The 16,812-nt window shown below is 40.3% G+C and overlaps 1 protein-coding gene across 1 annotated transcript in view; it reads right to left on the reverse strand.

The window, feature by feature from the left end:
* Positions 1–675: 675 nt before the first annotated feature.
* The window catches only part of LOC144531400 (leucine-rich repeat transmembrane neuronal protein 4), a 109,857-nt gene continuing 93,720 nt past the window's right edge, over positions 676–16,812 (reverse strand). The window contains exon 3 of the mRNA XM_078271504.1: positions 676–1,384. Coding sequence (XP_078127630.1) covers positions 1,061–1,384 — 324 coding nt within the window. The 3' untranslated portion in view covers positions 676–1,060. The remainder of the gene's footprint in view (positions 1,385–16,812) is intronic.

Consider the following 16,812-nt stretch of genomic DNA (forward strand, 5'->3'; position numbering starts at 1 on the left):
GCCTCTGTATGTGGAAGGAGTTTATGGAACATGCCATAATATCTCTTCTAAAGTGTTTGTGTAGTTGTTGCTATGCATAGCGTCACCAAGATTATGAAGGATGGCAATTAAATTGATGTTGGGAGGACCAGGTAATCATTATGATAAATATCTTCGAAATTAAATTTCATTTTCACTTCCTCACCTTGTATGTATCGCATGGTTAATTTGCTAATCTGAAAAGACAAGCCCAGTTCATTTGAAACTACCAGGGGATTTGTTTGTAATTGTGAATGTGAGTTGGCAGAGGCCAGTTTAGTAGACCAATGGGCATTTTAAGAATGCCCTCAGCTAAAATAGCTCATGTGCATAAAAGGAAAAATACAAGTAAACTCTTTGGTTTTACATGCACATTAATGGAATTCAGCATGAAGTCCCACATCTAAAAAAAACAAAACAACAGAAAGTAAGACAAAGATAAATTGTCTTGAGAGAATGACTCACCTATATGAAATAATGATATGGATTTGCTTTTGTTAACAAGTACTGACTAAATATTGTAATAGTAATCACAGTAAGAAGCCCCTTGCTCTTCACATGATACCCAGCTCCATCTCTTTTATTTTTTATGTTACTGCTCTCACTTTTTGTGATTGAGAACTCGTGTTTATTGCACTTTCCCTTTCACTCCTGACTCAGTGCACGTGGACTGCTGCGAACCGGTGCCCTATGATGGGATATGGCAAACAAACTGATTTGGAAACAAGGTAATACTTTTTGTCATATGCTGGATTTTCTCCCATGATTCAGTAGAAACAAGTTTTATATGAGGTGCTTTGGGGAACAAATAAATGAAAATGATCTTCAAGGATGTCTCCCCTTTAGTGTATATTAGGGAGACTGTGTGTTTCAGATGCCATATCCCTCCAGGCAGAATTAGAAAAAAATGTTGTCCTTTAGTTCACATACTCTTGTTCTGAAAACAAGGCCCCACTGAATAACCAGCATGCCTGCCCCTTCATTACAAAGTCACGGTGAATCAGAGGCCCTTGCCCCATTTCTCACAACCAGACTCGGCTCGCTAGCGTCCGAATTTGAGTGTGCCAGTGCGTTCGGTGGGAGGGAAAGGACCACTGCTGGGACCTTCAGTCGGTGGTCTGAGGGGGGGTGGAGGAGAGCGAGGCCCTGGCACAGGGGCACCCATAATGGTGGCAGAGGGCACGGCCGGCAGCGCCACTGTCTGTATAGTACCCCTATCGCACGGGCCAAGGTCCTCCAGGCCCTCCAGGCCCTGTGGGGGTCCCTCGTAGCCCATGTTGAGCCGCAGGGGTTGATGGGCCTGGCAGTAGTCTACGATAGGCTGCTCATAGCGGTAGAAGGTCAGCGCACCCAACTGGTGGGGGACCTGTTTAGATGGACAGAGAGCATGGAGATAAAAAGACAGAAGGAGAATGGGATGGAGAGGACCAAGTCGGGGTAGTGGACAAGAGTGAAGGAAATACAGGAAGGAGAAGAGGAAACAAAAGGGGACAGAGAGAAGAAAAAAAATTAGCCATACAAATTATCAGTAAACTGTCCTTCAGATCAAAAACAGATTGTTTGAAAAGATATATTTTTGTCCTCAAACACCCAAAAGTTCCTGTTTCCTTCTAAAGTGACTGAAATCATTATGTACCAGAGTGTGTTGTGGAGAGCATTTTTTTTTAAATCAGATTTTTACCCCCATTTCTGCAAAGTTGATTGTTTTTAAACCTGCTATCCATCTCTCATTTTTGATATTTAAAAAGGATACATTCAAGCCAGTGACAAAAAAAAGAAGCTTTTCTGCTTTTTGCTCCAATTCAATGAAGGCGAGACAAATGTCATGTGTAGCTCTCAAAGTTGTGTCATGATGACAGGCTTTTGAAAAGCTAATATGCAACGTCTTACCAGAAACAAAGCCCAATAATAATAATCCAGAAATACATAAATGTTCCCAATAAAAACTCTTCAGTTTCTTTCAGGACCAATTCTTTTAGAGTGTAGTTCCAGTTGCTGTCTTGGTGAATCGACCTTTTCAAATAAATGATTAATGACTGGATTGCTGCTAACAAACTAAAATAAGAAGCCCTGGCCATACTGCAGCTACAACAGCCACAGCTGTTTTCTTTTCAAATTAATATCACATACCAATGTTTTATTTTCCAATGCAGTTAATTTGTCACACAACATTTCATTGTGCCTGTGTGACTGCAGCACAGTTAGTTTGGCAGTTAACTGCTGGCCCTCTGAAATCATCCTCACATGGTGACCACCTGAGCCTGCAGCTTCCCAAAAACCCATGTGCAGCAAAGACCCTCCAAAAATGTTTGCTGCGAAGCATCCGCGACAACCAATTTATACAGATGTGAGAAGCATTTCACTTTACTCTTCCTGCCCATGGCTTGTACTGTAATACTCATTGTGACTGAAATAGAAGATGTGCATTTGAAATGTTCGGATATGCATGTATGAATGACACACAAACAACGCTGCACATGCCCACAACCTCTTTTGTGTTTAACCGTTGGTACAAGAGCTGGAGCAAATAAGCCATGCGCTCTCTCTCCAATGTCACTTGTGTCACAGCCATGAGCACTCGTCACATCTGGCTATGCGTCTGGTCTTGTGCTCCCCTCCCCAAACCTTAACACAGTGCCAAACAAACAGATGAGACTCTTGTGACACTCCGTCTCTCTGACCTTAAATCACACACTTATTTACTTTAAAAAAAAGCAGGCCAATTAAGAGATTTTTAACAGGCCGTGTAAACAGCAGGGTAAGATGGCAGCTGACCTGGATGAAACACCGCAGCCTGCTAGAGCGACAGATCATCAGGTATGTACACACAGGCGACAAGAAACACAAAACAACAGAACAGCAGGAGCAACAGATATGACACGAACAAGGGAGAAATGAATAATGCAACCCCTGACTCTTGAGGAGGCGTTGGAAGCAGAGCAAGTGTCACAACTGCACCAATGCACATCCTTGACATTTCATTTTTAACCTTAACCAGTGACTAGATCTTGAAGAAAGAAAAAAAAAAAAACGTTATTTACAAGAGAAATCCACTTCCCATGTACAGAAATACTACTTATTCTTGTTGGAATCTAGCCATGTAGATAGTTTGATTTTGAGATATCTATACAGTTGGTTGTCACGCTTGAAGACTGGAGAGGAGGCTTTTAAATTGCAGAATTTGTGTATTTATTAACAAAATAACACCAAAACACACTCAAACCAAAACAATAAAAAAAGTAATTCACTTTAGGGCAAAATACCCTCAAACAAACAAAACCAGCAACCTCTCTGCAAGCTGCCCATTCCTTCCCTCTCGCTGCCCTTCTCCTCAAACCCTTTTAACCCAGCCTCACTCAACTGGCACCTACCACCTGTACTGGTGGTTAGAGTGTGAGCCAAACTGAAGAAAAATAAGACACTTGAATGTAGAAAATACCATACCATGTAGATAAATGTGATTGCTGACATTCCTAGTTATATACATATATAAATACACATGTGCTTACAAAACCACAAGCACCAACATAATATCAAAATGTCAATTGCTGCAAAAACGGTTTTACCTATTGCTCTACACTTTAGGATTGCCCAGCCCCTCCCTACAGAAAGGACCTAATGAGGCAAACCTGCATGCACCCTCCTCAATTAAGCTGGTGAACAGCTGATCTACCCCCCACATCACAGGCAGAACCATAGCAAAACACTATGAGCCCATAAAACCTACTGAACAGGCCTATGTCAAATAATAAAGTAACAAATAAACTAAAACAATAACCTACAACATTACACTGAAATGAAGGATTAAGCAGACACAAAACACTATTCATTTTGGGAATGGGCCTAGTGAAAAGGGAGAAAGGAAGCCTTTTCACATTGGTACTATCACTCAAAAAGCTGAAAAAGCAACACATCCCACCAGACATAATGCTCCGGTTAACCTGATTAACAGACAGACATTGGTTTGAACCGCTTTCATTACACAAATAGAGCCTAAAAATAATGTTTGGCATCAGAAATTCCAGATGCAGTGATATCAACATCTTGAAACCACATAAAGCAAAGCTAGCTGCCACGTAGCTACCACAGGTAAGAAATTGCTCTGTTTAATTTGGGGAACTGAGTGGAAGTGGAAGGGAAGGCAAACAGATGCAAACAGGAAACGACTGATACCCTAATAGCTTTTTGATCCCAAATTAACTCTAAGAGAAGCTCCCAGAGAAGCAAAGCAGGAGACGAGTCAACCACGCGGATTTAGAAATAAGAGTCATCGGTACAAGCAACCCCAAAAAATATGTCACTAATATAAAATACTAAGATGTACTATTTTTATTAAACTTATCTTATAATGGCATTCTGAGTCGAGAAATCCTATTTTAGGGGAACATAAGAGAATTCAGGACAGAATTTTTTAAAAGAGGGCCGACTGTGTCAATGAAATGCAGATATATGCTCGCTGGGAAGGGGGAATAGTGTGCGTTTGTGAGCATGTGCGTGTGTGTGTGTGTGTGTGTGTGTGTGTGTGTGTGTGTGTGTGTATGTATGTGAGAAAGCAGAGATTTCAAAGTCAAATGGAAACAGTCTAACGCAGCTTGGCAATTCAGAAATTATCCTGAACCACAGGGCTAAGATAAAGCCACTCTGAAAGCATTAACACCAGTTCTGTTTTCAAAAAGAAAAATTGTGTTATTTGTAGCCTCGAGCTTTACTGTAATACGCTTCCATGATGCAGTACAGCATTACAAATCAGCAAAGTTGTAGTAATGTATTTATATCAAACAGCTGCTGAGAGCATGTTTGTCTGGTCTGGAGATAATGTAGGAAGCAGGAGTTACATTTTCACCTTTCATTCCTTGCACCTCCAGAGCCAGCACCTTCCTTCCTTTCCCGTACCTCCCCCCACCCCCAGAATGGACTCCATTAAGCGTGGCTGGCTCATTACATTATAGGCACTCAGTGGATTACTCCTCTCATTCCACTTTCAGTTTAAACCCTTCAGCAACCCTCACTCCGCCACCACCACCACCACCACCACACCACCACCTCCGCTGCCACCACCTCATCTCCAGTCTACCTCTGGTCTGGGCAGTTCCCTGCCCAGGTCCAATGAATTAATTAACCAATATTAAGTCCTAACCATTTCAGTGGATTCTATCAAATTTTCAAGGCACAAATCTGGCCTCGTGCAGAGTGTGTGTGTGTGTGTGTGTGTGTGTGTGTGTGTGCGTGTGTGTCGCATAGCTGTACATGAGGAAGGGAGAAGGGACAGAATGAGACAGAGAGAAAACACTACAGATACAGCAAGATAAGAGATTTTATACCAGTTTGACATTGCACGTATATTTGTTTAACATTCAGTGCAGATCTAAAAAGGACATGCAATGTAAAAAGATGCATACATATCACACAGCCTGACTTGGCTTGTTGGACAAAGTCATTGATGCAGAACACTCTTTATGTCAGATTCCGTGAACAAAACATGCTATTGCTATTCAGCGGCCATCCGTGTAGTTGCAAGGTACAGCTAGCTCATCAGGAATGCTATCAGCCTCTCTTTGTGCCTCTCAGCATTAGGACATTATTAATTCCTCACACTGAATTGTCTGTTGACGGTGGAGACAGCCAAATATGTAAATGAATATCATCTGGTCAAACTAAGAAAAATACAAGACAGACACTTTAATTTATTTTCCAAATAAGCAGTCTGGGTGGGAATGAATGATGCTGGAGCTTATCTACCACGCTGTGGAGAAGTTTCTGCTGTTTCTGCTTTTTCAAAAGTAAAAACATCACAAGGCCAATCCTTATTTCACTTTGTGATCTGTCCATTACTATTCACTTATATACTAATCTAGGCTCTTTTGAGACATCAATGACATCCTCTGCCTGCTACATTAACGTTAAGTGTCTATCATATGAACAAAGGGTGCATGTAAATTGTAATATTTCACATGTGAAAATTATGATTAATCATTACATTTCTGGTCTCTGCTTTTAAGATTTAAACTGGAAAACATGGGCGCTGTGTGACTGTGTGAAAATGCATGCAGCAGCTGGTTTCAGCATAAATTTGAGAAGAGAAATTGGTAACGTAGTTGGAGAAGTGACGCGTCATGAATCTCAGTAGCATTTCATATCATTCTGTTTTCACCACCGTTACACTGGATAGCAATGCATTTGAACTGATTTGAAGTTTCCAGGTGATCACAGTCAGGCATGCCTTTGTTTGGACATGATTTCTTTTTCTATTACTTCCATTTTTGTACTGATAAGCTCCGATGAGGCTGGCTCACGCACTAAATCTGTAGCTTTCAGGCTTGTTTAGCAGTGAGTGCATCATTTACATATTCCGCCCTAAAATGGGTGCCCAACGATGTTGCCACTATGTGGAAAAAAATTATCTAACATAGCTTGACAAATTGGTGCATCTTCCACTGGTTGTCATGTTTTAAGGGACTACTTGTTTTAAAGGTATCTTTACTTTGCAATATCCCACATTGCTTAAAGTCCCATGCATATCTTTGTTGGTAATGGAAAGAGCGGCCGCGAGATCGAGCACATAGCATAGTACACTGGAAAAGAGTAGCATTCGGTCATGTCACATATGCACCAGGGAGCAGGAAAGCACACAGGCATTTGAAACGCAATGTATTTTTAGTTTTTAAGACAGAAGAAGGCACAGGCAGTTATCTTCCTAAGAAGAAGACATGTAAGAACCCAGCTATCAAGAAGGGTTTTGGTGCATGAAACCTTTTGAATTATTTTCGCTTCTCTCTGGACACATGCAGGTTACGCCATGTAAAGCTTTCATCCCAAGTGTGCAATTGAAAGGTCAACAGCAAACGGGTCAAAGTTGAAATTGTCTGTATTTTGGATACAATCTGAGCAGGGAGCAATGCTCAACGTAGCTCTACCTGGATGTTTGGCATCGCCATAGGATACGACAGCAATTGCTCACACAAAGCGATTATGTTGCAGATCATGTGTATCCTGTGTGAGAGCTTTAGTTGGTGCAGGTGCAACCTACATGCTATGTGGCATACTGAAGCTCCTAACTGTCAGAAGATATTTGCAATAAGAAAAAAACTCTCTCTCAACTCCCCATGCTGCACTGCTGGATTCGTTTTTTGCTTCTTTGGATCTCTGCCACAGGTACCTGATTGTGCTTGAACTGACAATGACTGGCACCCTGCCTCATCCTGGATCTTTATCTCCTATGCCTTAGCCTGGTCCATTTTGTCCCCAAAGCTTTAAAAACAGCCTTCCCAAGGAGAATAGGCCATCTTTTGAAACTTAAACTGACTTTTATCTGAGGGATTTTTACTGCTCTTCTTTCCTTTTAGTGACACCTCTGTGTGCACCATAGTGCACAGTACAATCAGTAATTAAAAAAATCTGATCAGAGAATTGCAAAACATTTCCTTCCTCATCTGTGGATGTTTCTATGTTACTTGCCCACAGCAGCTTTAATTTGTTAAAAGGAGTCTAAAAGAGCCAAATCCCATAAATTCCTTTATGGATTTTCATTTTACAGTATGCCAGTGCCCTTCCGAAGTTGTGTTTCTTTTTGCCTTCACGCTTTTATGAGCAGCTAAGGAGACAGTAACTGTGCCACAGGCAGACAATGCTAATGTCTCCCTGGGCTTTAGAAGCATTATGGTTCAAAAGTAGGCCTCTCTCCCAGCCAAACACTTTGATCCTCTCAAGTCACCGTATTATGGCACACTGAAGCATAATGTATTGAAGAGGAGGTGCAACAGACTCCCACTAAAATGTTGCTTTTCTTATATTCTCATTAAACTTATTGTATGCCTGTAAACCCGTGAATTAAGTTGGGAATTATTACTTATTAAATCATTTTGAGTTCTGTTTTATCTGCCTCCGTGGATATCACACAGTATTCCCCAAAAATATTACAGATATTATTTTTTCATACATAAGTTATTGACTGCTATTGTTCTGTAACATTGCTTTCCGCATTTATATGTTTGTCTATTATTAAATATAAAATCAATTTGTAGGCTCGCTATTCATGTTCTGAATTATTGAAACGAACCATGACCGAGTTACTGGGAATAATTGTAATTACTTGTCTTTGTCTAGTTCTCAACCCCCTATTGTCCTCTTTCCTCGTAGAAGTCTAGAGATCTATTACTCATTTTGGTCCATCTATATTTAAAGCAGGCTGTGATGCATATTTGATGTAAAGATCCAGTGTTTATGCTGTGGAAACCGTTTCAGTAGAACCATTTTCCACAGTGCTGTGTGGCTGTACAAAGTACTTACTGCCACTGACGATAAATCTCAGCTCCCAGAGAGCTGTTGTATTTTTCATACTTTTGCCACCAACTACAAAGTTATTCCCTTGCCATTATTATCTTGTCTTCACTTTTACTTGAATATCATCACAATTGGTAATAATACATTGCACATATTATAACTGTGAATTGAATGTGTTATCATAAAGTAATGGTAAAGACTTTGAATATTATGAAGATTGGTAAAATGGGTCCATTCAGGTACCATGTTTTCTACTACTCCTAAGTCATCACAGTGGCAGCTAGAGCTGCAAAGATTAATCGATTCAAATCATCGATTAGTTGTCAACTATTACGTTAAGCGGCAACTATTATGATAATGGATTCATCAGTTTAAGTCTTTTTTTTTAAGATTATTTTTTGGGCATTTTAGGCCTTTATTTGCATAGTACAGCTGAGACATGAAAGGGGAGAGAGAGAGAGGGAATGAAATGTAGCAAAGGGCCGCATGTCGGAGTCAAACCCGCGGCATCAAGGATTAAACCTCTATATATGGGTGCGCGTTCTACAAGATGAGCTACCCAGGCGCCCAGTTTGAGTAATTTTTTATGAAGAAAAAAAAAGTATTAGTAGTAGTATTAGATTCCAGCATCTTAAATGTGAAGATTTTCTGGTTTCTTTCCTTCTCTATGACAGTAAACTCAGGGGGGGATGACAGTAAATGTCAGGTGACGTAGTATAAAGGGTGACAAAGTCTGCGTAGGGAGGAGGTCAAAGTTGATGGATGGTTCAAACAAACAGGACTTTCACTTAGGAGACCGCTGTTCGTGTCCTGTGTCAAAGCAAAAGTCAACGTGTATTTATTTGAACTTAGTACATGTTCTTACATAACTTGCATACTTGACTAAAGCCACACATGTAAGAAGTTAGGTAACCAACACTTATATTAACCCAAACCACAAACTTTTGCTAAACCTTAACACGTAATTGTGTTGTCTAAACAGATTCTGCAGTGCAGGGGCCTGCGCAGGCGCACTGATCGCTCGTGTTGCTGGACATTCGTAAGATAACGCACTGAAATGTGTGCATACCTTCGTAAGATATCATACGAACCGTTGCATGTGTAGTGGTCACGGTTATGAACGTGGTGGATGTTGTGGTTGTAGTAGTAGTAGTAGTAGTAGTAGTAGCAGATAAAATAAATCATTTTGCAAATAGGACATAATCAAGAATACAGCCAACTGGGAAAAAACAAAAAGAACAACTCAGTTCACAATTACAATAAGAAGAAATATTACTGTAGGTACAAAACTGAATAAATGAAAACATTAGAATGTGGAAAAGAGATTCATAAATATAAAATTGTTTAACATCAGCATCAGAAGGCTACACTCTGATGACCGATGACAAAATGATCAACATTAATCAACCCAAAAATAATGTGACAATTACACGAACTGCCGTGAGACCGTGTTGCATTAACAGGTCCACAGGGGGTAATGCAAAAAGTGTATGGCTCACTAATGGTTTACAAATTGCACCACATGAACGTGTGAAATCATAAACCCACAAATTAACTCTAAAGACCCTCCATTAATTGAAAGAGCTAAACCGTAATCGCGTGTGCTCTAAAAACTGTGACTCTGTGTGTGCGTGCGGGACTGTGTGAATGTTGTTTTCCAAATGTATGCTGCTCTAGCATGCGGGGGTAGTCAGCACAGATGTTGCTAGGCGGGCATCAATGACACGGAGCCTACGAGTCAGCCCTTCAGCAGAGCGGTGTGCATGGACGTGTCTGAGGGGGTGTGAAGCTAAACACCATCAGTTTGTTTTCAGACAGCTCATCCCGAGAGGAGGACTTCCCAGCTGCATGTGTAAGTGTGAGTATGTGTTACATTTTCAAAAGTGCTGCTGTTGCAGTCAAAGTGGCTAGAATTGATTCACTCATTCCTCCTTTTCCACTTCCTGATACCACAACACAGTCCTGTACAATGGAAGAGAGGAATCGGCGTGGTTCTTTGGAGACTCCAAAATGCCCACGTTTAAGCAATCAAATCTGATCAAATCTTTCCTGAAATTATAACCTGCCCACGGATTCCATATAACCCAGAAATATATCACATCACGGATGCTAAAGATGCACTAACGGCTGCTTTACTCGGTCTTTAAGACTAACTTCCATTGACTGCGATTGAAGAGGCCTCCAAGGACCGTACTAGTCGTAGAGCCATAAAGGGTCAGTTAACTTCAGAGGCAGAATGTACAACCTTGACATTCCTCGTACAGCTGTGTGTGAAAATGAGCCCACATGTCCACATTTTAAACTAATTGATTCTCTAAACAAGCCGTTAGCCTCCCACTAATTCCTTAATGACTGGAGGTCCCTTTATGTGCAGTGACTCTTGATTACAGGTCACTGGCACAACACACACACACACACACACACACACACACACGCAGGCACGCATGCACGCACACACTAATAAATACATAAAAAAGCTCCACTAGGGAAGCTGGTTTAAAGGAAGGAAAAGTGAGAGAGAAAACTGGGGAAAGACAAAAAAGTACAGCGCAGGATTGAGGCCCCCTTCACGCACCAATGGGTGCCTCCGTCAGCTCATCACAACCTCCTCCCACTCTACGGTGCATACAGTAAAGGAGCTTCCGCAGACCACAGCAAATGGGCCATGAAATGTTACTCAATGCTCAACACGTTCCTCAGCCCCGGTTTGCTTACACACACACACACACACACACACACACACACACACACACACACAACTAATGAAGGTGGCGGCTGAAAAAGTGTGGAACAATGGAAATGAGACAGAAAGCTTGCAGTGTACAGTATTCGCTCACTGCTGTTACAGTTTGTTTCAGAGCATCATGTCCGCTCACTGCTGTCAGTACAGATTAGTGCTGCAACTAATGATTATTGTAATCAATCATTTGTTTACTTTAAAACATGTCATAAAACACAAAACTTACAGCCCAAGGTTCTCAAATATATTCAATGTACAATTATATAAACCAGCAGAAAAACAGCAAATTGTAAAATATGACAAGCTGGATCTGTCTACCAACTAATCGACTGAAAGAGTACTCAGTCACCCTAACCCTAACACTAAACATCAGTTTAACAATGACCAGAGGGTGCAATACATTCTGTATTTTGTTGCTCTGGGTGTTATCCCCTGCAGGCACTACTTTCAGCAGTCCTTCACTTTCTCTGCACGTTTTCAGATAAAAAAAAAACATTCCCCACACACCTGGACCCAAACCTACACCTTTGGATTTAGCAATAGCACATAGCTCTTTTTTTTCTTTTATTATTTTTCATTAGTTGACATCACTGAAATTAAATTATGGATGTTGGAATATAGGTTAACCCTATAGCAGGCACAATGTGCAGCTAAAACCATCTACATCCTTTTATTTTCATGTTAACTATATACATGCAAATGAAAGTTAGGGCCCGCTGATGTTATTGCATGGTTTAACAAAACAAATGTCAATTGCATCCAGCTCCACTTATACAGTAAATCTCCTGCACCCTTTGTCGAGTGCCCAAATGCATATTAAGAAGGCAGAATGACGGATTGTGTCAAAGGAGAACAATTTCTACTTTAATTTTTGCTGTCCCATATTAAATTCAAAGTTCCCAAATCTCTTGGCGGGCGATTTCTTGCATTATGTGCTTCTTCCAGTCGCAGTGGCACTGGCAGTGTGTCTGAGTAATGAGCATGACCCAACATAAACGCTGTGTGGCCAACTTGGCTCTACACTGGGAGCGTCAGTTGCACTTTAATCAGGGATATTGGGGAAGAGTGTGCCTGGGAAGGCAGGCCAGGGCTTTTAAAGACCTGACTAATAAGACATGTCAAAGGGAGCTGGGCAGCAGCCAGAACTGATATGCAGACCTTCTCCCTATCTGCTTCCCATCCGGACTCACCCCGCGCCGTCTCAACAGCATTCGGACGCAAAACATCCAAGCATGTGCCCTTTGCGGTTTATCATTTCCTACCTCTCTCTCTTGGCTCGCCACAGATTTACCCTTGTGTGGCTGTTTTAAAATTTAAGACAAGGTCAGGATTATTCATTTTTTCCCAAACATTTTTCAAATATAGTACACAACAGCTTCAGCTGTTTAAATCAACACATTCTGCTTCTGAATTACATGTGTGAAATGCCTGTTTGTTTTAATTATTGCTTCTCACCCACTCATCATCTCTGGCAGTAGTGAGATGGCACAGAGCGGTAAGGCAGCAACAATGATTGAGTGGTAGGTAGCTTACTTGATGGGAAAGGAAGATGGAAAGCAAATTATGCATGTATATTTCTGACTGTTCTGTTATTCTATATGTACATATAATAATACTCCACTAAACGACATGGCATTAAAGCACTTATACACTTATTTGATTAAGGATTGCTGATGCTATACAGTGGTGTAAGGCGTATTATCTTTGTAAGATGATTGACAGGCTTCTGATTAGAACATCAGATACAGAAGCTATTATACTGATTGTTCCAATGAAGGGATGTCATTTATTTGTAATGATAACTGACTAGAGTCCTGTATTTGGAGAGAGGTTATGTCCGTCTTTATGTCAGAAAAGGTAACGTTGTCCTTCACTGACAGTCTACTGGGTAGTATCAAAATTCCATGGCTAGTGACTTTATGAATCTTATGCCATGAAACACTGAAAATGATTTTCCTGGTCCATATATTTACAAATCACTCATATCATATATCTGATTTACAAAACTCAGATTTATATACATGTAAGTATATCTGATATTCCTAAAAAGAAACACATTACAATTGCAGGATACATTTGCTGTGTTTTTACCAATTCCTTTTACTTTACTACATGCACAAACATGCATGGAAATTCTTTTAAGGCAGCCACTAATTTAAATTAAAGCGATAACAACAACTCATTTGGCAGTAATTATGACAGAGTGTGGTGTGTTGAATTAATGAGGAGGCGTATGTTTTCATCTGAAAAGGTAATTAGCCATAGGGCTTAAGTAATCGCGGGAAAATCCAGGTCGCTACAAGCTGTACCTAAGGGGACAGTTTTGCATACACCCATGGCAGAGCGAATCCCTCAAGAGGAACCTTTTCACTGAGAAACCTTGACCAGACAGTTCCTTTGAGGCTAGAACATATCTAGTCTGAATTTCAATGAGAGGTTATGCAAATGGTACTAAACTCCACGGTGCTAATCTGGAATTCAGAGAATTTGCGGCAAATAACCTCTTTGATCACCTTACCATTGTTTGACAAGAAGTTCAGCCTGGAACCTGTTTCATCTCTTACCATTTACTTTGATACAAGAAATGTAATTTCCAAGCTAAGAGAGTCCGTGTCTTATTCATCTATAGGACGTATCAATTAGTTTTAAATGTACTGCATTACACAAAAACCTAAACAATGTTATTAGAATAGAATTGCATACTCTTTGTATCCCATCAATCATTTACCAACACACTTTACATCTTCCCTGTGTCATCCCCTTCAGCTTTGATCTCCAACAGAGTAGTTGGTCTTACTGTGTAGCGTTGCCATCTTGTTTGTGGCTGTATATTGTTAATTCTCATTCTGTATTTATATCACCATGCACATTTCTACGTTGAAGTCATTGGTTGTTAGGGGTGCACGATTCAGAAAATGTCACGATTCGATTCAATATCGCTTTTTAGGCTCTAGATTCAATTCCAAATCGATTTTCGATTAAAAAATGATTCTCAATTCAAAAAACAATTCACAGTATGTAAATAGTTACTTTCCACATGTGATTGCAGTAGACGTACAATAAGAAAATAATAATATGAATCGATTCGAATTTGAATAGATTTTTTTGCACACCCCTATTGGTTGTATAATTTAATTCTGTCTCTGTGATTCCAGAACTGCGATTTCTGCCGACTCTCTACGTTAGACATGCTGCATGTCTGAAGGGATCCCTACGGTGGCCAACGGGGGCAAACGCCCTGCAACTTAAGAAAACGCACGCAAATAGACAAAACACAAGCTAATGAAGAAAACATCTTCATTAATTTGACAACACATGAGCAGCATTCAGCAAATGCGCTGCAAATATACACAACACAACTAAATACATAAACGCACTGCAAATATGAAACGATGCAAAAAGAAAAGCACGCAAACCCCGAAAACGAATGCAACAAAAAAAACGCAGCATCCAGATTACACAACGGAAGTTCTCCAGACCTCTAGAGGGAGCAGCTAAGTGGAACAGCTTGATTTTCGACCCCACGGGGAGAGAGCACTCTGCCTTTTTATTAGAGTCGGGTATGGCTGCAGCCAGAACTCCATAGACTGTATATTAAATTAATATTATTATTATTGATAACATAATATATTAATAATATAAAGTCTATGCTCCCGTCTCATGCCCTACCGGCTGGTGCCGTCCCCGAGCTTCGGCTTTTCAAAATAAAAGCTTGCTTGATTTATTCAGATTGATAAATCCCACGGTAAATTGGCTGGTTTACTAAACAGGGAGGGACTATACATCCTGTCTGTTTTTTGTATTTCAAGAGCGAATTGCTCCACAATATGAATACAGATTGATCACTTATTTTGTTGGTAACCGTTGTTGTATAATCACAAAGTTATACTTGAGGAGGCCTATACTTCAGTAATGCACCTTTCAGACCTCAAAATTAAACCATCTCATGTAATATGGCTTAAACAAACGTCAACGTTAAACGATGATGCTGTTTTAAATGTTTTATCACCACGAGTTTACAGACGTCTCTGCTGATTGAGTATCACCTGTGACCTGAGCCGAGACACACCCACCAAACGAGAGAAAACATATCTCAAACATAGACTTAACATTTCTTTCTCCCCCCCGTTGGGTCCAAAATCTGTTCTTGAAGCCTGGAGAACTTCGTTTTTTTATTTGCAGCGCGTTTATGTATTTGGTTGTGTTGTGTGTATTTGCAGCGCATTTTCTTAAGTCGCAGGGCGTTTGCCCCTGTCGGCCACCGTAGATTCCTACTGTGCTGATATTCTTCAAGTTTTATTTGTGGAGTTTTTTTCCTTTGTTTGAATCGAGGGTCTGACGATACATGGTGTCAGAAGCTCAAGATTTTAAAGCCCTTGGAGAAAAACTTATATTAGCAGACGGGAATGTTTCACAAAGTGCTTGTATGCAGGTTTTTAGTATTTTTGCTCTTTGATTAATGTAATTCAAGCTAGACAGTTTCACAAAAGTAAAGAGTTAATTGAGTTCTGCATTTCAATGAAGTAACATGTCCGAAATATACATCGGTGAGGACAGCGTCAGTCATTTTCCTTTGACCAAGGAAACTATCCTGAGCCTGGTATCACCAAATGGCGTGTGAATAACACACCGATTGCTTAAGTTATTTTGCATGTTATCATGCATGTTACAACTACTATTTCTTGCTTGGTACGTGTAATTTCACACCATTTAGTGTCTACTGACTAATATTGTGATGTAGTATAAAGAGCAAGAAAGATGCGTAGAGAGGAGCACAGGGTGGATAGATGGTTCAAACAAACACAGGACTTTCAGCCAGGAGACCTCTGTCCTTGCCCCGTGATACCAAAAGTCAGTGTGACTTGTTTACGTTGACAACTTAACTAACTTACGTAAGTTAACACTTATTTTAACCCAAACCATGACCTTTCTTAAACCAAACAAGTAGTTATGTTTGAATTCACAACGTTAATGTGTTTAAAACATGTCCATATGTGACGAGTTGGGAATGAGAACAGATTGTTAAGTGACAAACAAAAAGCTTAAAATATGTAGACATAAAACGCAAAATGTCCTGAAAAGTGGCGTGGCATTTATACGCCTTCCCATGAGATCACTGTGGACTGACGGGTTAGCAGAAGTTCTAAGCCCCGCCATACAAAGCCACAGAAACTCAGCTCTTTTTTTGTTTTGTTACCCCCTTCGTGAACTATTACACTAACATGTCCCTGTAATCAATGAAGTCTTCCAGAAGGCAAACTTTTTCTTCTAGAGTGAATTGAGGTGAGCAGTTTGACAATGTTTTTTTTAATTCACAATATATCCAACATGACAGCAAATGAGTCCTACTTAAGATAGTCAATAATTATACAGCTTTTGAAACAGATACATTGAGATGTCTATCTGCATGTAAGCCATAGTCACAAGTCTTATCTTCGTGAAACCGCCACCAGGGGCCGTAACTTATGCATCAGTATGTTGTACTATGCCATTTAATAATAGGCTACTATAAGTTAAGGAAAACCATGTTTTTGGCTAAGACTTCACACTGATGAGAACAAAACCCAATAAGTTTCTTGTGTTAGTTTACAACGTTGCTCTTCTTGTAACGCACACAAAAAACTGAGCAAAACATGTCACTGTAAGCAGAGACAAGCAAACACTGACTGACAGGACCGATGGCGCCATGGTAAACCTTGTGAGATTCCCCTTTAGCAAATGGTAATTAAAACAGCCTGAATCCTCAAATCCCTGATAAATATTTCATCAGGTGG

This window comes from Sander vitreus, chromosome 16 (assembly GCF_031162955.1).
Source record: "Sander vitreus isolate 19-12246 chromosome 16, sanVit1, whole genome shotgun sequence".
Classification (NCBI taxonomy): domain Eukaryota; kingdom Metazoa; phylum Chordata; class Actinopteri; order Perciformes; family Percidae; genus Sander; species Sander vitreus.